The sequence below is a fragment of the Lytechinus variegatus genome, chromosome 7, assembly GCF_018143015.1.
Source record: "Lytechinus variegatus isolate NC3 chromosome 7, Lvar_3.0, whole genome shotgun sequence".
In the NCBI taxonomy this organism is placed as follows: domain Eukaryota; kingdom Metazoa; phylum Echinodermata; class Echinoidea; order Temnopleuroida; family Toxopneustidae; genus Lytechinus; species Lytechinus variegatus.
The window spans coordinates 23189570-23216075 of record NC_054746.1 but is presented as its reverse complement, the minus strand read 5'-3'; the positions used below and the strand labels follow the sequence as shown (position 1 = coordinate 23216075).

The following is a 26506-nucleotide window of genomic DNA, read 5'->3' as shown; positions in this document are numbered from 1 at the left end:
TACCAGTATGAATGTCTAAGAAAATTTGTTCATAAAACCTTTCCAATTTCCACGAATTGTACAGGCAAGGAAGTCACATTTACTTCCCCTTATAACTTGAAAAGCATAACTATAAAGTATGATGCATGTTCATGTCACTGCGTGCATGACTCAGTGTACACACCATTGTCAATGCAATAGCAAAGTCTTCACTTAGAAAATACACAAATTATCAGTGCAGTGATGCATCCAAAATACAAGGCCTGGAGGTTGGGTAAAATCGAAGCACCAGCACATGACTTAAACACTTAAACTATTGGCCATATTCTTACAACCTGTTTATATTTTGTTACTACTATTTAATAATAATAATAATATGGTCCAGACTCCATTTATATAGCGCAGCTACTATAATTGCATATACTCTTCTGCGCTTGATACTTGGTATCATATTACTACCCCAGCTGTAGCTGAGCAGCCATATAGACGCTAATGCATTCAAGGAATAAATCCTATCGGGTACCCATTCACCTCACCTGGGTCGAGTGCAGCACAATGTGGGTAAATTTCTTGCTGAAGAAAAACACGCCATGGCTGGGATTCCAACCCATGTCCCTCTGATTGGAAGACAAGAGTTGTAATCAAGAGACCATGATGCCCCCTATTCCTATTTGTAAATGAATACTTTCCAATTCTGTAGAGCTATTCTAAAATATACAATAAACACAAATTTTTACTTCGTTTGGAGATCTCGGCTGCTATGGATTATTGCATGTCAAATAAATAAGTGTAGTTCCAAAATATGTTACACCTTATAATAATAATAACAATAATTCATTATCATTCTTAACATTCTCTCTGAAATATACCTGTGCATCAATACTGAACAATGAAAAAGCTAAAACAACCCATCACAAACTTCAAAAGAAATGGGCATAAAATAAATATACAACACATTGCACAGAACATTCACTGTTTCATGAATTTGATAAGTAAAATTCAAACATGCAAATTCAACAATAAAAGTTAGGTATTCAAATTATTAAAAAAGCTATGTAAAAAAAAAACAAGTGGAGCACCTACGGCAGTCTCACCTGCATCACGCGATTCAATATAGCAGCAGTGCTGACTTTGAAAACTACTGTAAAATAAATATTCACATAATGATACAATACTACGTTCATTGACAATAAATTACATTTGACCTTGATCATGCGACCCAAGTCTTGTCAGTGATACTTGATTACCCCTATAACCTATCCACATTTTATAAACTATATTTATAAACTTTGAAATTTAAGACAGCAATCTAATAATTACAAACAACATGGCCAAAGTTCATTGACCTTAAATGACATTTGACCTGGGTCATGTGACCTGAAACTCGCACAGGATGTTCAGTGATACTTGATTGCTCTTATGTCCAAGTTTTATAAACTAGATCCACACACTTTCAGAGTTATGGTTATTCAACAAATACCCCCTACATGGCCAAAGTCCATTGACCTTTGACCTTGGTCTTGTGACCTGAAACTAGCACAGGATGTTCAGTGATACTTGATAACTCTTATGTCCAAGTTTTATGAACTAGAGTACTAGACCAAAAAACTTTCAGTTATGATGGTAATTCAACAAACACCCCCAACTTGGCCAAAGTTCATTGACCTTAAATGACCTTTGACCTTGATTATTTGACCTGAAACTCGCACAGGATGTTCAGTGATACTTGATTACTCTTATGTCCAAGTTTCATGACTCAGATCCATAAACTTTCGAAGTTATGATGGTAATGCCACAGATACACCCAACTTGGCCAAAGTTCATTGACCCTAAATGACCTTTGACCTTGCTCATGTGACTTGAAACTCAGCCAGGATTTTTAGTAATACTTGATTAACCTTATCTTCAAGTTTCATGAACTAGGTCCATATACTTTCTAAGTTATGCTGTCATTTCAAAAATTTAACCTTTGGTTAAGATTTGGTGTTGATGCCGATAGTCTCACTCTGCTATGCAGGTGAGACAAAAACTATGATATGAAATGCTCAACACATTATTGTCCAAATTAAAAATACACAAAAAAAATGCCTACAAAGATCTCTACTGAGAGTATGGGCACATCACTATTTTCAATATTATTAAATGTCCAATAAAAAAAAAGGGTTTTCATTATGGTATGTATATCCTAAATAGCTCCCAACAGAAACACTAATCTACAATTAACTACTACTTGGTGAATCCAACTCAACTATTTAATCACAATTATCTTTTATATTTCACTTCATACAATTAAAACAATATTCATGAATGACTTTGATCATTGGTCATGAAATTGTTTCAGGATTTTCATAAACACCTTGCAACATCTGTCACCAAATGAGATTTACTTAAATAAATAGAGTAAAATTCACAGAGCAGAATGCTCAAATTTTCGACAATTTGCTCTGTGAATTTTACTCTTTTTATTGAGATATCAATATCCTGAGCCTGGACCATCCCTTTAATTGGCTACATGGCTACTACTTTTTTCCCCACAACACATTTATATATTAGTGTCTAGGATCATTTAAATGAAATCACTCTTTCTTAGTAGCATTAACGTGAGGAGAGAACTGCGGGTCACAGTTCTGTGTGCGCGCCCTCCTTGGCGACCCAGATTGGCTGGCTCCTCCAATGTGCCTTTGATGTCTTTGACAGATATATGGCGCTATACAAATGCTGTGCATCATCATCATTATTATATTTACTGTCATAAAAACACTATATTTTCTCTATTTTGACATCTTTTACATGAAACAAATCATTCACATGTTGTCATTTACTGAGAGTGAGTGGCAATCAGTAGATGATGAGTTGATGGGACAGACATTTTTGGCTAAAATTTTCAAACAAATTGAAGTTCTTACTAGTCACATAAACGGATGATAAGGACAACTACTGAATATGGTGTAATGGACACTAACTTTAATAACTGATTATTGCCATAACTGATGAGATGCCGTTTAATAGACTAACTGCTTTTAAATCTGTGTTTACTGAATTACTTTTGGCAAATGAGCAGGGATATTATATTACATCAAACAATATCCATGTACTGACATTGTAGTAAAAACATTATGTTTCCAAGAAAACCCTATCATTACCTCTATTTGACCACTATCAAATACATAAACTTGCTGAAAAATTGCAACAAAAGAACTGCTGAACCTGATTTTAAAAAAATCCTCATTTTATTTATCAACACATCTATAAGAAAAAAAAACAAAGGGGAGAAAAGTTTAATGTAGTTTTGTTCATGTCATGAAATCTCGAATGATGTGATTGTGACCTTTAACATTAAAAAAAGAGGACATACATGTACATTGAACATTTCACAAATAACAACAATGCAACAAAATTACAATACTCTAAAAATCAACCTTCTTTTTTCAGTCTACAATAATAACAATTAATCAACAAGACCACAATACTGAATATGCTTAATATTTTCGACATTACATAATCAAATGTCTCACCATTTTAAAAATGGTAACCCGTATTAAAGAAACTCCATCAACAAATCAAGGTAATTTAAAGAGACTTCATAAAGAAATGCAATGGTTAGCAATTTCTTCAGTGGGGATTTAATAAGCAAATAATCACCACTGGTACAGGTGATGAGCAAACTTTCACTGTCAAGGCAAGCTGGATATAGCTATCTTTCAGCAGCAGCGCTGAGGAAAAATAGTGAGTACATCCAGCTCGCTGAGTTGTGAAAATGATGTAAAGTTAATTTTCCCAGAATTACATTCTTGCATCACAAGAATGCTTTACAAAAGTTCGGATGACCGCTAAAAATAAAGACATTCAATAGAGTTTAAAGTACATTGTGCTCAAAAGATCAGTACTGCCTCAATAAGCATTTTATCTCGTAACTTCTCGCTACGGGATTCTGTGAGATACGAGCTACGCTTGCGCAAAATCAGTGAGCCTACGTTCATGCATCGGCTGACCACAGGCAGCCATTTTGATCAGTAGAATTTTGTTTTTCTTAGAAAGTTCCATACTCTACAGGAGGTAGGTGTAACTTATTAATGTTTCTTATAATTATCACTATTTTCTGAGCCAAAAGATAATTTCTTGTGTAACATTTTAGCCTGTTATGGCTGATTTTGATGACAAGGGCCCCCGTGAAGGCTCGTCGATTAAGTCGGCTAACGGTGACGTGTTTTTACCCGAGTCAATCCGCACGGCGTTATTGGCCTCTAACGCTGCGAATAAGGCTCAGAAACCAAGCAAGGCTGGTACAAGTGATGTGAATTTTGCCAGCACGCTGGTGATGTTCAGGCCTAGAAAACTTTGTGATACCTAAATTAACAAAAACCAGATCGGGTTTGAGTATTTCCAGTAAAGATAAGATTGATTCTCAATCCCATTCCCACACCCAGTCCCACATGTACGACATGAGCAATCAAGCCCAACAAGAGGCTAAGGCAGGGCCTGCTAAGCCAAAACTAGGGAAAAGCAAGCCAAATAAAGACCCCAAATCTAGTGCTATTGGTGGTAAATCATGCAAGTCAAGTGATGTTTCCCCTCCTGCAGCTACAGGAACCTTGGCCCCGGGCAATTCTGTGAATGAAAGTAATGAAAAGAGGTTTCAAAGTCTAGAAAGGGCACTTGAGAAACAGAATACTATGTTAGAGAAGCTCTGTAACAACATGTCACATACTAGTAGTAGTAGCAACAGGATTGAGAGACAGGATGTAAATGTTAATGCCCAGGGGGCACAAAGTCAAGTTTCAGGGCCCCGTTGCAGAAAGAGCTGCAATCAAACGCAACTCTAAAAATCATGCGCAACTTGATTTTCAACCAATCAACAGCGCGCATTTGGGACTTGCAATTGATTTTTTGGCTTGCGTTTAAACGCAACTCTTTCTGCAACGGGCCCAAAGTCAAGTTTCAGATCAGTATATGGAGGGAATGGACCCCGAGGAAGGGAGTTTTGTACCAGATTATGAGTATCCTTATGACTATGGCGAAGATGGATATATTTTCTCCCTCTCATCTGCTCAAGCTGGTGCTGAGCAGGTAGACCCTGCCCCTACTATTAGTCCCAGTGTAGTTGAAGATGAAGTAGTCATGACAACAGGGCAAGATGGGGATTCTGTTGCTACCCCTATGGTGGCAAAGGGTTTTGCAGCCCGTTTTCAAGCTCAAGCCCCTATGGGACCAGATGTGAATAAAGAACTAGCAGATAGTCTGAACATTATGCTGTCAGAGCGCATGGGCCTGGAAAATATGGGTGTACTCATGGACAAGTATGTTCCACCCAAGAATGTGCCAAACCTGGTAGTACCCAAGGTTAACCCCTTAATCTGGGATAATATCCCTGCAAAAACAAAATCCAAAGATTTGAGGCTTCAGAAACTCCAAAAGCCCCTAATCAAAGGAATGATTGCTGTAACAGAGCTTATGAAGGATAAGACTACCCCAGAACAGGAAGAGGCAATTGCACTACTGGCACATGCTAACAATGAAATAAACATGTTCCGAAGGGAGTCCATTAAGCCAGACCTCAATCCAAACTTCCAACCACTCTGTCGATCAGACGTGAAGGTAACAAAACACCTTTTTGGTGAAGACTTGGGAAAAGTTGTGAAAGATATGACAGAACAACAAAAGGCAGTGTCTGTTACCAGGCTAGGTTTCCACAAAGTCAAGGTCAGAGGTTTGCTCCATATCCAGGCAACTTCACTAGGCCGGCATACAGACGGAGGGGCCGTGGTAATCAGAACTCTCCCTTCACACCCTCTTTTTTAGGCATGCAGACCAGAGGGCATGCATTCAACCTGCAAGGCAGGGGGAGAGGAGTAGTCATGAGAGGCCAGAAGAGAATGAGAGGACTCAAGGCACCAGCTACGCAGTCCAGGCCCCCTTTATACTAGGACCCAGTTTGAACAAGACAGATGATGAGGTAAGCAATGAACATGCATCTAGTAGCACTCTGAATTGCAACCATTTCCAGGGGGGCCAAGAAAGCTTACATTTTGGCCAATGGGAAAGTTCAACTTCTGATAGAAATATTTTGAACATTATCAAAGGGTATAAATTGGAGTTCATAGGAGCGCCACCCAATCAGATATACATACCCCATCCTTACAAACTGACTCCTGTTGAAATTTTGGCTGTAGAAACAGAGATACAAACCCTTTTGAATAAAGAGGTAATTGAAAAATGTGACCACATACCTGGTGAATTTATTTCCAATATTTTCATGCGGGAGAAAAAGGATGGAAAATGGAGAATGATTCTGAACTTGTCCCAATTTAATGATCATTTGGATTTCCACCATTTTAAAATGGATACCTTTGAAACTGCAGTGCAACTTTTAACCAACAAGTGGAATGCCTCTGGCCGTCTCACCTGCATCACGCGGTTCAATATAGCAGCAGTGCTGACTTTGAATACTACTCTAACTCGCACAAGATGTTCAGTGATACATGGTTACTCTTATGTCCACTTTTTATGAACTAGACCAATAAACTTACAGAGATATGATGGTTATTCAACAAAAAAAACCAACATGGCCAAAGTTCACTGACCTTACATGACCTTTGACCTTGATCATGTGACCTGAAACTCGCACAGGATGTTCAGTGATACTTGATTACTCTTATGTACAAGTTTCATGAATCAGATCCATAAACTTTCAAAGTTATGATGGTAATTCAACAGATACATCCAATTCAGAGAAAGTTCATTGACCTTTGACCTTGGTCATGTGACCTGAAACGCACACAGGATGTTCAGTGATACTTGATTACTCTAATGTCCAAGTTTAATGAACTAGACCAATAAACTTTCAAAGTTATGATGGTAATTCAACAGACACCCCTGATTTGGCCAAAGTTCATTGACCCTAAATAACCTTTGACCTTAATCATTAGACCTGAAACTTGCACAAAATGTTCAGTGATGCTTGATTACTATTATGTCCAAGTTTCATGAATCAGATCCATAAACTTTCAAAGTTATGATGGGAATTCAACAGATATCCCCAATTCGGCCAAAGTTCATTGACCCTAAATGACCTTTGACCTTGGTCATGTGACGTAAAACTCATGCAGGATGTTCAGTGATACTTGATTAACCTTATGTCCAAGTTTCATGAACTAGGTCCATATATTTTCTAAGTTATGATGAAATTTCAAAAACTTAACCTCAGGTTAAGATTTCGATGTTGATTCCTCCAACATGGTCTAAGTTCATTGACCCTAAATGACCTTTGACCTTGGTCATGTGACATGAAACTCTAATAGGATGTTCAGTAATACTTAATTAACCTTATGGCCAAGTTTTATTAACTAGGTCCATATACTTTCTAAGTTATGACGTCATTTCAAAAACTTAACCTCAGGTTAAGATTTGATGTTGACGCCGCCGCCGCCGTTGGAAAAGCGGCGCCTATAGTCTCACTCTGCTTCGCAGGTGAGACAAAAATTGTTATATGGCATCACTTGACTTAAAGGATGCATACTTCTCTATCCTAATAGATGCCAGGTACAGAATATTCTTGCGGTTTCAATGGAAAGGGAAACTGTTTCAATTCAGAGCGCTACCCAATGGGCTCTCACCTGGGCCTAGGATTTTTACAAAAGTGCTCAAGGTGCCTCTATCTGTGTTCAGGAGCAGGGGGCATGTTATTGTTTCCTACATTGATGACACACTCATAATAGCAGAATCAAGAGAGCAGGTGAGGCGTGCAGTGAATGACACAATAGAAATGTTGTCAAATTTGGGGTTTGTCATTCACCCCAAAATAACCAAGTCAGCAAATCACTTTCTTAGGGTTTGACATAAACTCGAATACCTTGACTGTTACAACAACAAATGGGAAAGCAGCCGAGATTAAGGCATTTGCTCAAAAATTGATGAGAAAAAGCAAGATCACCATAAGACAACTGGCTTCTTTTATAGGGAAGGTTGTAGCAATCCTCCCTGCTTGTGAGCAAGGAAATATGCACTATAGCACTTGAAAGAGACAAAATCTTTAACCTGAAAGTACATAAAGGCAATTATGATGCTCAAATGACATTAACTGACCCATCAAAATAATTGATCTGATGGGTGGAAAACATTGAATCAGCTATTCAACATTTGGGTACAAGGAAAATAGATGTTGAGTTATGTAGTGATGCTAGTGGTTCAGGCTGGGGTGCCACAGATGGCAATACTCAATGTGGAGGTAGATGGAAAACGTCAGATTCCCTTGCAAGTGGCAACAACATAAATTACCTGGAGTTACTTGCAGCTTTCCATCTACTGTGGCAGTGGTGTATAGTGAGAGATATTTGGGTCACTGCAGCCCATTTGCCAGGCGTAGATAATGTAATTGCAGATAAAAGATCCAGAATCTTTAGAGATGAAACTGAGTGGATGTTAAATCCCTGAATTTTTAACGAATTGTGTAAACTGATGGGTAACCCTGAAATTGATCTCTTTGCATCTAGATTGAATACCCAGCTCCCCAATTATGTGTCATGGCAACCAGACCCCGGGTACTAGCCATTGATGCCTTCACCTTGGATTGGGGAGGTCTAGAATTATATGCATTCCCCCCATTCTGTATAGTCAATAAATGTCTTCAGAAAATTGTGGCAGACAAAGCAGAAGGGATTTTGATTGTCCCAAAGTGGGCCTCCCAACCATGGTTCCCTAGATTATTACAATTGTTAGTTGATACACCCATTGTTCTGCCACAGAGTGAGCATACCCTAATGCAAATGGAAACGGGGAAAATACACCCCCTGTGTGATAAACTGTTTTTGCTCGCTTGCAGATTATCTTGGAATCTCTCAAAGCAAGAGGCATTCCAGAAGGAGCTCGCTCAGTCATCTTGGCTTCATGGCGACAGTCTACAAGGAAGCAGTACATGTCTTACATCAGGCGATGGATTCAGTTTTGTCATAGGAGATCGACTAATCCGCTGCAGACACATGTCAGTGAGATTTTAGACTTTCTTACAAACCTAATGCCTAATGGTGTAGGATATAGTGGCATTAATACTGCAAAATGTGCTATTGGAAGCTTCACTCTATTGCAAGGAGGGAAATCAATAAAGGATGATCAGATAATATTGAGGTTTATGAAGGGAATTTTCAACCTGAAACCACCAAGGCCTCGTTATTCAGACATCTGGGATGTTGGCAAGGTGTTAGACAACATTCGCTTCCTCCCGGTTAATTCTGACATTTCCCTGCATGACTTAACCTTGAAACTTTGTTTGCTAATACTCCTGATATCAGCACAGAGAATCCAAACACTTCATCTTTTGAGAATTGACATGCTAGATTTGCAGAAAGATCGAGCAAACTTTGTGATAACAGAATTGTTGAAGCAGAGTCGACCAGGCAACAGTGGGGCGACTATTTGTTTACTGGAGTACCCTCATGACAAACGACTATGTGTTGTAGAAACTCTGAAGCAATATTTGTCAAAGACAGAATCACTACGTAGAGAAAAGCGGCTCTTCCTCAGTTACAAAAAACCTCATTGTGGTGTATAGCTCAGAAGAAGGATTGTCCCGGTCAGGAATCGACACAACAAAATTCAAGCCTCATTCTACGCAGGCAGCCTCAACGTCTGCAGCTGAATCAAGGCACGTCCCCGTTTGTGAGATTATGTCGAAGGCTGGATGGTCATCAGAGAACACGTTTCGTACTTTCTATCACAAGCCAATAGAGAACACACTTGTAGATACTTTCCAAAAAGCAGTGTTAGAAGCCTGATGATTTATTGGAAATTTTGTTTCATCGAGGATGATTTTTAGGACATGTGAGAAGACTTGAGGCTGAGAGGCCAAGCCTTTGTGACTTCAGTTTTGCATTTCTAATTTTGACATAATGATCAGGACAATAGAACAGTAACATGTACTCTTGATAATGTGCAGAGAGGCATTAGTTAATGAACTCCAACAAGCTTGGTATGGACTGACCCAATTTTTATAGGGTTACTGATGTTTTTAATTTTATAACATAATGTGATAATGTTCACAAGTTCTTGTAATGAAAAATAAATTTACAGGACATTTGAGGCATTCATCAGATATCATACAGTGGATGTGTATGTTTATGGTTTTCCTAGTGAACTCAGAGTGGCTTTCAATGTCTCACAGAATCCCGTAACCAGAAGTTACGAGATAAAATGTATACATTAAACGAGAACTTACCTGAGTTTGAAGTTTGATCTTCATTTTATGAAGTAACGGAGAGTCTAGGGATTATGTGCCCTACCCTCCCTCCCTTTGCTTCAAAGCTAAGATTAGTCTTTACTATATTGATTGAGTTGTAGGTAAGTCACTGTTTAATCATAAGTTTCACTCTGGTTCCACTAGTGTTTTCAATACTGATTTTGCGCATGCGTAGCTCGTATCTCACATAATCCCTAGACTCTCCGTTACTTCATAAAATGAAGATCAAACTTCAAACTCAGGTAAGTTCCCGTTTAATCTATACACTTTACATTCATAAATGTCAAAGATTTCCATGAACCAAAAATTTAATGAAAGAACTTGTGCTTACTTTAAACTAGAGATGCTCGGCGGGACGCGCAGCCGAGCACATGTATCCCCCGAACCCACCGCGTCATCCGTCATTGCGATATATAGAGCTCACACAGAAATTTGACAAATAAATACAATTATCATGGCGACAATGACCCTAGCATGCAGGTCCCCCAAGCCCATCTACCATCCAAATGTGGTTGAAAGTGACTTATGTTTGCGGAGAAAGAGAGTCTTGCATGTAAACTTCAACGTTGACCTGAAAATGGCCTTTGACCTTACCCTGTGACCTCTGACTGCAGCATTAAATGCAGGTCCCCCAAGTCCATTTACCATCCAAGTTTGGTTGAAAAGTGACTTACAGTTGCGGAGTTAGGTGTCTTAAGAGTCTTGCATGTAAACTTTAACGTTGACCTGAAAATGACCTTTGACCTTAACATGTGACCTCCGACTGCAGAATAACATACAGGTTCTCCAAGTCCATCTACCACCCAAGTTTGGTTGAAAAGTGACTTACGGTTGCAGAGTTAGGTGTCATAAGAGAGTCTTGCATGTAAACTTTAATGTTGACCTAAAAATGACCTTTGACCTTACCAAATGACCTCCGCCCACACCAAAATCGATTGGCGGCTCCGCTATACCATACTCGACCTTCATGCCAAATTTGAAGATGATCGGAGAAGAAATGCAGCTGATAGAGCGGTCACAAGGAAATCTCTGCGGCGGCGGACGCGGCGCGACAAGGCCAAATCCATAGTATCCTCCAAACTCTGTTCGGGGGATACAATAATTGGCATGATGTGGAGCACAGGATAATATAGAATACTAAGAGAATCTGAAAGTACTGTTAACCAATGCTCATTATTCAGCACTTCATGTAGCACTGTCCCGTTATGGCAAAAGGAAGCAAGTGACAAAGGTTAGATCTGTAATTTACTAACATATTTTGCGCATAATTTAGTTTTTACAGACATGCATCAATCAGATATGATTGGTCATCACCTTCAAAAAGATTAGAACCAGAGCACGAACCTCGAACTTGGGCGTTGCATTGTAACTTCTCCATGTAGCTTGGATTACAGGTGCATGCCATAACGCCATATTTTTTTATCGGAGGGGGGGGAGCCGTTTCAAAAATTGTTTCCAATGTTACCCGAGACTTTACAAATGTCTAGAACATGCACTGAATCGGATTCATATTCATTTCAATTCCCTTCAAACAGAAAAATGTTGGTACTTCATTACATAGAACAAGAACACAATCAAGTTACTGTAATTAGGGCTGAGTCATTACATTTTTTTTTAAACTAGAAATAATAATGTGAAAGGTTTCATATATAGATCTAGACAATGAACCATAAGTCTTAAAGTGGTTGATATTCTTAGTCTTTGGTGATACTGATTTTTATGTATTCTTTATTTTAGTGGTGCATCAGTCTGGAAGATATTGCATCGGTGATTGGTGGCATCGGTCGCTCACTGGTGGACCGTCAGCTTTGACTCAGCCCTAATTGTTATGTTATGCATAGTTCAAGAATTTGAGCACATCAAGTAGAATATCAATCTCTAAAATGTGACTGGTATGTAACTTGCTTCCTTTGCCAAAGTAGGACAGAGTATATCTTGTATAGATTTATTCTCATATCTTCAGAAAGAAAAGGCTTTTTTCGAAATTACATTCTGCTGTTTTTCTTTGGCTGTAGATACCCGGCATACAGTCAACGAGCTATGACGACTTCTCTCGTGTAGTCCGTCCCACATGCCAGTTATAAGCATTCACCATCAGCCTCTCCATACCACCATAGAAGATCCCCACACCTGTGAAGAACAATCCAACAATTAGGGTATGCCACCATGCAATGGAAGTGTACACCAACAGACACACAATAAAGCACAAGAAGAAGATCCAGTAGACCAACGCGAGGAAGAGAGTGATACTGATCGCGGACACATATCCTCTGTCCACGCCGTCCCCGGTGGAACTGCTGGACACGAACCTCTTGTCTCCGGTGTAATACTCCATGAGTTGGACCTCCTTCTCCTTCCATCTCTCTACACACCAGTCTTCATAGTTTGTATCTTGAGGTAGGGATTTGATGTCATATCGTTTCACATGGTAGTGGACCTCGTTGGGTAGTTTGGCCTTGAAGATATCCATCTCTCCACCTACAGGTATCCTATCAGGGTAGGCCACTGTCACGTCATAGATGGCATCCACTGCTTCATCTGTCAAAAGGTCAAAGGTCATCAGACATCGTTTCCTGCATCAATCTGATTTATTCAATGCTAGTTTATAACATAAATTTTTAAGTTCTATTTTCAATGAAGAAAAAATGATTCAATTACATGAAAAAGGAAAAATTCTAGTGACATTCTACATGTGACATATCATCAAATACAGGGGGATCTTTTCAAGTGTAATATTACATATGAAAATTAAGAATTGTCTTGATATTTTCATCTCCAATACCACTGATAACAAAATAAATGCTTTGATTTAGCAAGCTCTTCAAAGGTGAGATGCACTTGTTCAAATACAAATGGAGTACTGAGTATATCCAAGTAAATCTAAAAAGTGTGTAAAAAATTAAATAAAAATTGTAACTGCTGTACTGTGACAGCACAAATAAAAATTCAGTTTCAGACCATCAATTCATATCTGTAGTAATGCATCTTTCTTTTTTCATACATAATCAACTTGCTTTGTGAATTACTCTCCAGTTTGTTTGTTTTATGCTGTTGCTGTGTTTATTTGTTTTTTTTTTCAAATACTCACGTTTTCTTAAATGATCCATAATAAATTTGAAACCAGTTGTTCGAGGATGCAGAACATACTCATACTTTGGTAGATTATATTTGTTTGCATAGGAATCACTTTTATTCTTGCTGTCATCAGTGTAGTCAGTTCCTGTACATGTAAAATAGAAAATGCAATGTATTAGTAATCTTGCTCAACAACACAACTAGCAACTCTGAAACTAAATCAAGCACATATACAATCAAAAAAGTTAATTAGGGAAATATGTATATTAGGAACAGATTAGCACACAGAAAGCACTCTTTAGCCAGAATGATTAATTCTGTGTCTGCTTAACACTATCCTGCTGGGTAAGTATGATGCAAAGAGTACATGTCCCATTCAGCTAAGAATCCGTAATAATTTGCCAGGTAAGGTTTTCTGCGGTAAGCTGCAAAAGCCATTCAACTTAGCAAAATATCTGAAAGAGTAATTCTTTGTCTATGTGATGTAAAAAAAATAACCAGATGAAAAAAGTTTATTTGAAACAATTTGATTTCAGACTGCTGAGTTTTATAGTATACATATTATGCTTGAGTTAATCGAAATTTTAAAGACCTGATTTTCACCTAGTTCATTTGATCTTGCCATGAAATGGTTCTACATTATAGAAAATATTTATACATTCTTTTGAATATATAAATGACAAATAAACTGAATGAAATATCTTCAAACCTTCAGGAAAGATGAGATACTGAGCATTGTATCGCATATCACAGAAGTAATCTAACATCATGGCCAACCATTCTTTGTCTTGTTCCCAACGTCTTTTTAAGAAGATATATGACGCAATCTGCATAGCCCAGCCTGAATGCAAAGAAACAAATGAATATCATCCAAATAAATAAAGTAGTAGTTTTGGTACGTAGAGGAAGGGAAATTTTTTAGCATACAGTAAGTAACACTATCATACCCCACATAAATCAACTTGAAAGGAAAACATTTAATTTTGTTGCCTCCATCAATAATTGATAATGAGCTCTAAACCAAATATTTAATTGATTTGTTCTAAGGCAAATCAATCCAGCTTGTGGGACAAACTTTCTGAGCCGCTTCAAAACATCACACCTCAAAATTTATAATATTCAATCAATTCTTGCCAAGTTCGTTATACAGTTGTCATTTATTTCAAGAAATATGGTGAATTTTACAAATTACATTAAACAGTGTTAGAGAAAATGCATGTATTGTTATGTGTAGTGGACAAGACATTGTGTGATGTCTGATATGCTATAAAATAAGTGCAATCTCTTTTCAAGTGTATAATTGTGTTTCACTTTGATCAGGATATTTTAATAGACTACTCAAAATTACTTGATCATTGTGAATTAATCATATGACAAAGAAAATTAAGTCCATGAATAATCATGTTTAGTTGCTTCTCTGACCTGGCCCTGGTAAATGTTTGAGTTCATTCTTGAGGATGATTTTCTCTGATCTGACAGAACTGAGAGAGAAGAGAGGTATCCAGAAGAACATCCAATCCAATCTCGTCCGATGGTTCATCATGATAACGCTCCTCTCTGATTTACTCAGTCTGTCACCGCTCACCCTACATTTCACTCCAAATATCACTTCTGCAAAAACAAAAGATAAAGGCTTAATTCCATAGAAAGTTAAGGTCTATTCTAAATTCAGTATTCCAAGGGTTGTCTATTATAAGGAATTGATACTGGTATGACTAACTGAATAGTGGTTCATTTCATTCAAGTTTAATAACAATGTTTAACAATAGTAACAATATCAATTATGATAATTATAATAAGAACAACAACAATACCACTACAGTACCACTATTACTACTAATAATGATAATATTAATAAAAGGTAATAATAGTAGCAATGACAAGTTCATCCAGTAAGCAATTAGATCAAATGTTAGAAATTATGCAATTTACTTCCAAAATCTGACTTGACTGACTTGAAATATTTCTTTTTTGTGTCTTTTCAATACACGGGGACTCGGGGCGATTTTGCCCCCGAAATGCCCTAGAGAGCCCTGGAAAACTAAAATGGAGCCCCTGAAATTCATATAGGGTCCAATGTAAACTTTAAGACAAATTAGGATATATTTGGGCTACTGAGCTCAAAAATAGCTCTGGAAAATAAATTATTAATTTTTTCCCTTTTTCAATCATGTCCCTTTCATCAACTAAAAAATACTAGTTAAATGTTTTTAAACATCTTAATGATCTTATAAAATTATAAACTTCCAAAATAAATTTCATATTATATGAACTAAATCAAATTGAATTAAGATCATTGAGGGGTCTTTAATGCTAAAAAAGATATCAGTGTGCAAAGCAATCTTTGTCATGATGGGGAGATAATTCACAAGCTTTAGTTGTATTGTTTTCATTATGCAGCGTACATTATTTCACAATTATCTGACCTAATACATGCTACCATACAAAAGCTCTGTCTGGCTTTCACAAAGGACTAGAACATTGCCATGGTAACTGAATGTGAGCTTAGTGAAGGATAATCAAATTTCCATTAACTCTAATGGCCAATGTGATGTCCAATGACAGTAAGCTGAGTACTACATGTATGTGCACAAATCATTATTAGCCTTCACCATTACACTTACTCAGGACTATGTACATTGTATGTCAGCCTAATATTTGCATTCATAAACATATTATCATTAACTAAGGATGCCATAAATATAAATTGTAGTGAATTTATATTTTTGGTTCATTTTGAATGATTTACTGGTTCATGCTCTGCTGACTAAAGGCTCGCAAGAAATGATATCCCTATACCCACCCAAACAAACCATCTAGGGTAGTATGTCTCGCATTGTCATTGCTCTATTACTGTTTTAAATAATCATGCATGTATTGCTATGATTGTCACCCCCATAAAACATAAAAAGATAAGTAAAATAAGATAGAGTAAAATAAAATGAATCAATAAATGAATAGATACAAACTGAAAAAATGGGGGGAAATTGGCTTCTCTTTTAATAGAATGATAGCTATATCCAGATCACACAAGATTCTCACTACCTTCATCAATGTTATTTTACTTGCTTACTACTTTCACTTTCTAATCAGTGTGTTGATTTAATTGTATGTACTATTCATAGGACATTAATGAAAGAAATTGCCCAAGTTAATTTTTTTTTTATATATATCATGATTATTTAGATATTTCACAATAAGACCCATCTTTTAAAAACTTGTGATTGTAGGTGTAATGGTGCTTCATTTTATTTGATTTTTGCTACTCGATATTATTATTCTTTTATATCAATAGGTAAACCCTTGGCTCCTATTTTTTGACACATAAATAACAATTAATATTTGGTTCTTTAAGTATTAACTGGTAGAAATTTAGAAGAAACACAATCGATAAAAGGAAAGGGACAGACTACTGTCTACTGAGACAGCATTATGTCTTCTAAATTACTATTTTCTTCTTTCTAATAATCATTAACTGGACATATCAAGGTTGGCAAATTTTGATAACAAGTACAAATATTCAACTAGACCCCCCCCATAGGGGGCATAGGGAGAAAAAAATTATTGTGTATAAATGTGGTAACATCGTCATTGAGAATTCAGAGATTTTCACATGATATATCTTGGTAGACTTGGGAGAATGTTAGATACAGTGTGATTCTACATTTAAATGTCCACTTGATACATTTCACATTGTTTTTATTTCTTTAGTTTTTTTTTAATGTTTCATTAGGAGTATGATAACAATCACATTGACAAGTAATATACATGTTACCAGCACTGGAATCTGATACTTTTTTACGAGTAAGTGCAAAAGGTGGTGGAGCACAATCAAACAGAAGCACAACATGGATAATTAAAGACAGTGAAAAAAAATAACTCACCTAAAAAAAGCTGAAGTTTTCCATTTGTCATGAAAATGAAACAAATAAAGATAAGCTTTGTGAAAGAGATTAAGCTATATGAATAGGCACAGTAAAATATCAAACATCCTAAAACTTAAAAAAAGATATACATAAATCTATTCAAATGAAAATATTTTCTGAGAATTTTTTAATGAAAACAAAAATGAAAAAGAAAAGCTACACATGTAAAATGCACGATGGGTATGAAATGCTGGAAGTTTTTATCTGTTATTTTGAAATAAATCAAGTCAACATCATATGGGCATAATTTCCATGTTTCATGTTTGAAATTCAGGTTCAACACAAGGAGACAACCAATAGATCTATGACCTTATATTCCAATGAATATGTGTTAAAGTCCAACAAGGAACCAGATTTACAGGTACTCACAAAATTTAGGGACAATTGTCCTTCAAAAAACGTGTCTGATTTAATAATCACCTCAAAATTGAAAAAGAAACAAAACAAGAAATTTTCCTTTAAATAAACTGTCCTCCCAATACAGACTAAAATGACACCTAACCAACTGAACTATGAAGTAAAAAATAATATATGCAGAAGTTAACATACACTTACAATGCACTGAAACATTTATAAAAATTTCAACTTGAAATATCATTTTGATTCTGACTAAACATCATGAACTGTAACTATCAAAACATACGAATATGCTCAGTAAACTATAAAACATCCTAAAACTGGCATTTATTCAAATATGAAAACAGAGAAAAAAAGAACAGTGGGTATGAAACAAATCTCATTTCAGATCAACATTTCATAGGCATTATTTTGAATTTATCATAACTTTCTCAATATCATACATGTATTTGATCAGATCTTGGCTTATCTGGTACCTCCAATTAAAGTTGAATCTAATCCAATTGAATTTTGGAATTTGTTTAGCATTAATTTAAAAAATATATATATATATTTCTGGAAATGATGAAAGTAACAATTACTTGCAAAGCAATCTGAAAAAAGGGACAATCTTCAGTCAAGTTCTAAATGTGGATATATTTAGCTGCCAGAAGATTCAGTTGAGCATTCCATAGCCCACATAGTCTACATATAAAATGTAGATATACATTCAGTAAACAGCCCAAAATGAAAGTTTTAAAAGTGGAACAAAAATCTACTAAGCAACCTGTGAATGTTTGAACATAATTGTGCAAACATGAGCAAACAATAAAAGTATTTGAAATCTTATTATAAAAGGTTGTAATTATTTTATCAAAGGGGAATTCAAATTGACAACATATGAAATGTTATTGTGATGTATTTCATGTATGGTACACAAAATGACTGAAACATCATCCTTTACAAAAGCTTTACTTTCAATACTTTTTTGTTTAGTTTGCAAAGAAAATATATATATACATATATTCTTATAATGATACATTTTTTATTACCTACCATCTACAGGGCTCCACACTAACCCATTTTTTCTACTGGTCCAACCTATTCATGTCGGACCAGTAGATACCCAGTTTATCAAATTTTTACTGGTCCGAACCTAAAATCTACTGGTCCCAAAAAATAAAGAAAACATTAAAAAAAGGCGCATGTTTATTTGTCTAGCCTTTCGTTACCCCCCCCCCATGAAATGAAGGAATGAAGGACAAAAAGAAAGCAAGACAGAAACGAAGAAGGAAAGAAAGGGAGGAAGGAAGGAAAAGAAAGAAAGAATAAGAGAAAGGAAGGAAGGAAGGAAGGAAAGGGAGGAAAAGAAAGAAAGAATAAAAAAGGAAGGAAGGAAGTAAAAAAAAAGAAGGATAAATGTGAAGGAAAGAAAAAAAAGAACTAAAGAAGGAAAGGAATAGGAATGAAGGAATAAAGAAGGAATGAAAGAAAGAAATGAAAGAAAGAAAAGAAAGAAAGAAATGAAGGAAAGAAATGAGGCAAGCAATACAGAAAGAAAGAACAAATCCAGAAAGTAGTAGGAAAGAAAGAAGAAGCAATACAAAAGAAAGGGTTAAAGGAGAGATGGAAAGAAGGACAAAAGAAAGAAAGAGGAAGGATTGAAAGAAGGAAGAAAGGAATTAAGGAAGAAATAAAGGAAAGGTAAAATGATAGATAGAAGGAAAGAAATAAATAAGGGAAGGAAGGAAAGATGCAAGCAATATAAAAAAAGAAAAGGTAAAAGAATAGATGAAAGGAAGAAATAAAGAAAGACTGAGAGACAAAGAAAAGAAGAAATAAAAAAGGGTAAATAAATGATGGGTGGAAGGAAGAAAGAAACAAAGAAAGTAACGAAGAATGAAGGAAAGAAAAGGGTAAAAGGAAGGAAAGAAAGAAGAGATGAATATAGGATGGATGGACTCAAGAATTAAAGAAAGAAAATATCAAAAAGAAAGGAAGGAAGAAAGGAAGGAAGGAAGGAAGGAAGGGAAATAGAGAAAAAGATTTTTTAAAAGGATAGAAAGAACGAATTAAAGAAAAAAAAAGGGAAAATAAAAAAGAAAGACAGTAACAAAAAAAATTAGGGAAGAAACAAAGAAAGATTGAAAAGAAAGAAGGAAAGAAAGATAGGAAGAAAACAGAGGAAGAAAGCTAAAACTATCATCATAAATAATTTATCAATTTCTTTTTGGCTCAATTAAAATAGCTACGAAAGAAAGTCAGAAACCAAGTGTATCAACACACACATAAATGCATATGTGGGGCTAACTTGTATTCAGACGATATCACCCGAAACCCGATCTGTTTGAACCAAACAGAAGTGAAAATTTATCCTTTTACTGCTTACCAATAACTGAGTTACTCCAATTTTTAGGAAATATGGACATTATAAGAGCCTTTCATGAGTATGAACCGCGAATTTTGACAGTTCTGTGAGAAATTTCTGCCAGAGTTTAGCCAAGCTTCGTTCGCGCAGCCAGTAAAGAATTTACCACGTGAGTTGTGTGGCTGGCTAGCTACATATGTACACTGTATCTGCTCTAGTAGCAATTACGTGCGATTCATTCTGTGTGTATTCTGTGTATGAATGACAGAATTTATCGGGGGGGGGGAATGGTTTGCAGTGAATTTGACCATTTCTGGAAAAGTTATTGGCCCAACAATAGTTTTTATTACTGGTCATGTCGGTTCCTTAAAATCTTGCTATTTTTGGAAAAATTACTGGCCCGACAATGATATTTTTACTGGTCATGTCGGACCAGTAAATCTTCCTATTTCTGAAAATCTACCGGCCCGACAGCGATTTTTACCGGTCTGGGACCGTCGGACCGCCGCTAGTGTCGAGCCCTGCATTATACATGTAGGTGCATAAGCTGAGGAGTTGTCCCTACTAATTTCACTCACAACCTACTTGCCAAATTGCCAATTTGAAATTCACAAAGTCCTAGTAATATTGTTATACAAAGAGATATATCACTTTCCTATTCCTCGTCCAATTTCTTTAAAACTTTCACCAAACCCTTCTGTTTTTTTTTATTTCTCTTTTTTAACCAAATCATGACATTACAAAGATTGGATTTCACTTAAAGTTTGGATGTACTCTGGGACTTTATACTTACTGTGCTAGTACTTACCACTGGTAGTGTCAACCATAAAACCATGAGGTTATCATTGATGTGTCTGAATGCAAGAGGTCTGATGAACATAAGAGGTATCAAGGGCCCCATCATCAACATGGATCCAAAGAAAGCAGTAAACGAGAGGAGGGACAAAAATAAAAACCCTCCTATCTTATTATTCAAGATTCCACCCATCCTAAACGTCTAAGTCTATCAAGAGTGACCTGTAGAATGAAACAACATGGTAGGATTAGAAAGGTAGGAACACAGATCATGTCAATAGATTATGCAATAACACATTTGAAAACTGCACATGTTTAAAATGATTACAGGCGATTGATTTTTAAAAATGTACAACTCCTAGGTAATAATTTTCATAATACCTTCTTGAAAGCAATTTATTATAGGTTTTCCCGCTCAATTTTGCACTTAGTGCATGCAAGAGTATAAATAGTTAATTCAATGTCGCGAAAGAGCAACCAAGAATTCAAACTAGTCATTCAAAATCGCCATAGGGCTGCCAAAAATTCATAATGGGCATTCATTGTAGCTTTAGGGCAATCAAAAGTCTAAGAACATCAATCAGATTCGCCATAGTGCACTCACGTTAACACCGGAGGTCATGTGACTGAAGACAGAGCGTTCAATTTCGCTATTGGGTATCCATGTTCATAACTAGTGCATTCAATTTAGCACTGTATTTACATGACTTGTAATACATATTCAAAAATTCTTCGCTTGTTTTTCCCAACCTGCAGTATGTGTGCCACATCATGCCAAAAGGGAATATTAATTTTTTTGTCCCATTTATTTTCAAAATTTTTATTCATTAAACTTAAAGACAAAAATTGAAGAGCCCCGACGGGGGGATTTTGCATTGAATCATAACAAAATGGACGATCGAGACTAGGGTAGGAGAGAACTTTTCGGATTTTGAAGTTCCAGTCTGTGCATCCATGCCAGGATTCTACCACTTGTTAGACCTTCATCCATATAATCGCGGTAAGTGCATAATTTCTCTTTTCACAATTTATCTTTCTAGATATTTTGACCATAATCTACCCTTGTCCCGTGAGTATAGGTAAATACACGGTTAGACAGCTGGCAGCCGTCTGTTTCGAGGAGTTTTTTAACATTTTTTTTTTATTTCTCCTCGTACACAGACGGCTCGCGATCGTGCAGCCACCATTAGGGGACTTGCAATGCAAAATCCCCCCGTCTGGGCTCTTCAATTTTTTGTCTTTAATGAATAAAATTTTTTTTTAAATCAATGCGACCAAAATGCAAATTAATATTCCCTCTTGGGATTAATTGCCAAAAAACAGAGAAAAATCAAGTTAAAAGGAACAAAAACAGTGACTTACCTCGGCTGTCGCGAAAATTCACTTCCCCGTTTTATCCGATAAACATATGGCCATTGAGTACCCTGTACATGCAGATCGCGCAAGAACTTCGGTCTCTGTATTTGGTGAGTGAAGCCATCGGAGTTCAGCCTAACAACCAACAAAACAGAGACCGGAGCTTTTGGTCTAAAAATACACAGTAAGCTCCTGGGCGCCGGACCGCTTTGCGGTCCGGCGCTCCTTGGCCTGGTTTAGATCTTTTACTAGTTTTAGAGAAGGAAAGTAGAAATCTCGGGGGTGAAAGTTTCAGGTTTTGGCTTCCGTCGTGTGGGTCAATGAGAAAGAAGACCTGGCTACATTGAGAGTAAGCCTACGTTAGTAAATTATGATTTTTACACTCAAGAAGCCGCCTGGCTAAGCTGAGCCGAGTTAGACCAAAAGCTTCGGTCTCTGTTTTGTTGGTTGTTCAGCTGAACTCCGATGGCTTCACTCACCAAATACAGAGACCGAAGTTCTAGCGCGATCTGTACAGGGGACTCAATGGCCATATGTTTATCGGATAAAACGGGGAAGTGAATTAGCGCGACAGCCGAGGTAAGTCACTGTTTTTGTTCCTTTTAACTTCATTTTTCTCCCTTTTTAAATTTAAGCAATTAATGCCAAGAGCCTCAAGAGGGAATATAAATTTGCATTTTGGTCGCGTTGATTTTCAAAATTTTTATTCATTAAAGACAAAAATTGAAGAGCACTTGTTCACTGCTACCATCTGGCCTGTGGAGAATCTACAGGTAGGACTATGGTATGCCAATCGTATGCGCATGCCAATGCTGTATAGAGAACCCACTTTAAAAAATCATTAAAATATCACTTTTGTGACCAAAATTACTTATTTCAATATAGTTTTAATTTATTTATCATTAGTAATGTGGGAATAATTTTTGTATTCACCAGAGCGCTCAAAAACTTGAATTTTGGGCATATTTTTAAGTACGCCCTCTATTGGTGGAAAGTAATATAGCAAGAAAATTTTCATTTTTTGATGTCTATTTTTAATTAAGAAAAAATTATATAAAGAATCAAATTTTAATAAGAGCCAAGTGGTATGAATTACCAGGTCTAATGGAAACTGTCAGTTTAAAAAAATCAAGCATTTGCCCCAAAGAAAAAGAGAAAATAAGCCAAACATTGCCACCTTTATTTTGTCACACATGGAGATACTGAGAACAATTATAACCTTATGAGTGCCAACGGGGGGATTTTGCATTGCAAGTCCCCTAATGGTGGCTGCACGATAGCGAGCCGTCTGTGTACGAGGAGAAATACCAAAAAAAATGTTAAAAAACTCCTCGAAACAGACGGCTGCCAGCTGTCTAGAGCCGAGTGAGTCAATCCCCGCCGCGGCCGTGGTTCGAACGTCGTCTGGTGGGGCGCGGTCGGGCTAGCGTACGGTACCCGGTACGGTATGGACCGGGAGCTGATGCTACCGTATGCAAAAAAAAACACACACACGATCGCGAAATTACGATAGAGATTTGGGGGAATTCTAGAAAAGAGGGATAAGTCTTCATAACTTAGTCACTTACCAAAGACTCTGAATAAAACCAAAGATGATCCTGTTAGTTCTTCTGCTCCCAATTATTATTTTATATCACAAAAATGACAATATCAAGCTTCGTGTTCGTCTCTGATCCGCCGCGATAATATGCACGTAGAATGTGTAAGGTGTCGTTGAGATAATATGAAAAAAAAAATCCACAACTGGGCGTTGTGGCGTGCGCCTGTAATCCAAGCTGTCATGGCTGTGGGGAAGTTACAAATTGATGCAGAGGTTCGAGCCCTGGTCACGTCTTTCGGATGGTGACGTTAAAGTTCGGTCCTAGACGTAAATAATCATTTCTGATTGATACACGTCTGACAAAACTCAAAACACACATTCATCATCAGTTCACCTCATCATTATCATCGTTATGCACAAAGGGGGCTTTGTCGGTTTGTTTCCATATTGTTTTATTTTTGTTTGTTTTTTCATTATATTTTGCTTCGACTTATTTTGGAGAAGAAATGTCTCCTGTTTGGGAACTGATATCATTCTTTTTAACATGTTAAATTTTCTGGGAGAAAAAACGAGAATCTATTTATAACTTTTGAACTTCCTCTAAAAGTACCTTGAAATGTTTGCATGCATCATCATCATCACCATCGCCAATACCCATCCTCATCATCATCATCGTCGTCATCATCATCATCATTATCACCATCATCATGATGATCAACAAACTGCATTGTTAGTCACAATTGTCCTAATTAGTTTTTACTTCATCTTTAAAAAAAATATGTAAGGTCAAGTCCACAAAAAAATAATTTCATTTCAATCATCAAACAAGCATTAGGCCTACAGTATCATTTTGACATTTAGATCTATGCTGATGACACTAACAAACATCGCTCCAGGATGACTTGGATGCAGTACCTCATGGGCCTAATCCTGGCAACTCTCCTTCAACCAGGCTAAATATGCAAAACCATGCACATTGGAAGAGTTCATGGGCGGAAATCCCAGGGGGGACAGGGGGGTCGTGTCCCCCCTACTCAAAATAGTAGGGGTGACACAATATCAAATGTCCCCCCTACTATTTTGTGTCTTTGGTGATGCTAAGAAATATATCACTGAAAATGGGAATAAAACGTGCGTTTTTGGACGAGATGACCTTTTTATTTTTGCTTGTCAAATATATTTTCGTCGAAACGACCTTAAATTTTAGGTAATACCCTTTTTTTTGGGGGGTTGTCCAATTTTGTCCCCCCCTACCTTTTTGGAGAGATTTCCGCCCCTGGAAGAGTTTATACCAGAACAACATACCGAATAAACAACCAAATTTTACAAGTGTCTGTTGCTGTAGAAAATGACCTTGGAGTCATGGTTGATGAGGAGCTGAAATTCCACTTACATGTAGCACATATCGTGAATAGAGCCAATCAGATGCTAGGACTAATCAAAAAAACTTTTACTGTCATCTCAAGTACAACATTGCCAACCTTGTTCAAGGCATTAGTACGTCCTATTTTGGAATATGGAAATGTAGTGTGCCATTTAAGGTTCAAGAAGGACGGCTGTTAAAATCGAAAAAGTACAGAGAAGAGCTCGAAGAACTACAAAGCTAATCCCAGAATTGCGGCAGACTTGTAAGCCTTGGAATGTACTCGCTACATTACAGAAGACAAAGAGGAGACATGATCGAGGTATTTAAGATTTTAAATGGATTTGTTAATGTTGACTCTTCTGTATATTTCATCAATGCCATTTAAGACACAACAAGAGGACATCATCTAAAACTGTTTAAACAGAGGTCTAATACTACTTTAAGGAGGAACAGTTATAGTCAGAGGGTTGTAGACCTGTGGAATAATCTTCCTCCATCTGTTGTGTCGGCACTCAAACACAGACTGGACAAACATTCAATCATCAAATTTATTTTCATTCTTCAAAATGATACAAATAAGTACAAGATAGATTAATTCAATTTAAATAAACAATAGCATGAACAAAATTCAATATTGGAAGAAAAAAAAAACATATTTGAAAGTAATCTAAATAGGAATTAACATACATGTCAAATTAAATCAATATAATCAATATCATTAGATATAATTGAATCAATGCAATTATATATCATAAGAAGAATGGAGGGGTCCAAAACATTGGTCTTGCCATCGTAAAATTCTCCCCTAAACAAGCACTATCAGAAGGAACGACTGGAAGTCTCGACAGGCTTGCCTTCTTCTTCCGTATATATATGATGATGATGATAATGATGATGATGATCGCTCATGCATGCTGTGCATTTGTGTTATTTAAATAAAGCGGACATTTAATCCCTATAATTTTCCGATTCGTAGATGAATTGAAGTGAGATGAGCTGTTTTGTCCATATCAAGCCTTTGAACTCATCCATGCAGGGATGTTCCGCCAATATATAATGAAGAGCATCTGATTAGGACAAGAACGGACATCCTCTGCATGGACGAAAACAACATGTTGTCAGTCGCTGACAGGAAGTTCAACAATGTTATGAAAATAGTCAGGCTATGATGGTCCATTGAAGAAAAAAGTTGTTATCAGGAACTGTATCATATTGAAGCAATGTATAAAAACGTCTGAACTCTAACTTCGGCAGATGGAGGACCCCCCCCCCACACACACACTGACACTTTTCGGAGAGGGCGAAGCCTGTCAGTCTGTCACAACTTCCGCCCCCGCGCCCCCGACGCACACCCTTCATGACAAAGGCTATTTTATTTCTTAGTCATCAAATAATTTACATCAATTGCTGTTAATGAGTGGTTCATCTTTATCTAATGTCGGCAACTTATTTGGGCCTAATTTTGCATTGTGCAAACGCAAAATTTCTCGCTGTCACTCCGATCCCGCGGTCTCTTACAAAAAATTGGCCACGACAT

General features: G+C 36.8%; 2 protein-coding genes across 3 annotated transcripts; one reads left to right on the top strand and one right to left on the bottom strand.

Moving 5' to 3' along the window:
* Positions 1 to 1940: 1940 nt before the first annotated feature.
* LOC121418788 lies at positions 1941 to 6427 on the top strand. The gene is made up of 2 exons (XM_041612902.1): positions 1941 to 4761; positions 4922 to 6427. The coding sequence occupies exons 1-2, from the start codon at positions 4413 to 4415 to the stop codon at positions 5776 to 5778; spliced, it is 1206 nt and encodes a 401-aa protein (XP_041468836.1). The 5' UTR covers positions 1941 to 4412; the 3' UTR covers positions 5779 to 6427.
* A 4687-nt stretch (positions 6428 to 11114) lies between these two features.
* On the bottom strand, positions 11115 to 23758 carry LOC121418786 (lysocardiolipin acyltransferase 1-like). 2 transcript variants are annotated; one of them, XM_041612900.1, is made up of 7 exons: positions 23632 to 23758; positions 20721 to 20929; positions 17167 to 17176; positions 14705 to 14893; positions 13992 to 14123; positions 13296 to 13427; positions 11115 to 12745 (listed from the first exon to the last, which is right to left on the bottom strand). In XM_041612900.1, the coding sequence occupies exons 2-7, from the start codon at positions 20898 to 20900 to the stop codon at positions 12246 to 12248; spliced, it is 1143 nt and encodes a 380-aa protein (XP_041468834.1). In that variant the 5' UTR covers positions 20901 to 20929; positions 23632 to 23758; the 3' UTR covers positions 11115 to 12245. The 2 variants fall into 2 exon arrangements, with proteins under 2 accessions (XP_041468834.1, XP_041468835.1); XM_041612901.1 differs by lacking the exon at positions 13296 to 13427.
* Positions 23759 to 26506: the final 2748 nt, after the last annotated feature.

Excerpts from the sequence above, each read along its gene's own strand:
- LOC121418788 (XM_041612902.1), top strand. The coding sequence starts at position 4,413 with ATGTACGACATGAGCAATCAAGCCCAACAAGAGGCTAAGGCAGGGCCT. Across the intron at positions 4,762-4,921 it reads GGCACAAAGTCAAGTTTCAG|ATCAGTATATGGAGGGAATG; the intron begins GGCCCCGTTGCA and ends GTCAAGTTTCAG.
- LOC121418786 (XM_041612900.1), bottom strand. The coding sequence starts at position 20,900 with ATGGGTGGAATCTTGAATAATAAGATAGGAGGGTTTTTATTTTTGTCC. Across the intron at positions 14,124-14,704 it reads CAAACATTTACCAGGGCCAG|GCTGGGCTATGCAGATTGCG; the intron begins GTCAGAGAAGCA and ends CTTTGCATTCAG. Across the intron at positions 12,746-13,295 it reads TATGGATCATTTAAGAAAAC|ATGAAGCAGTGGATGCCATC; the intron begins GTGAGTATTTGA and ends ACCTTTTGACAG.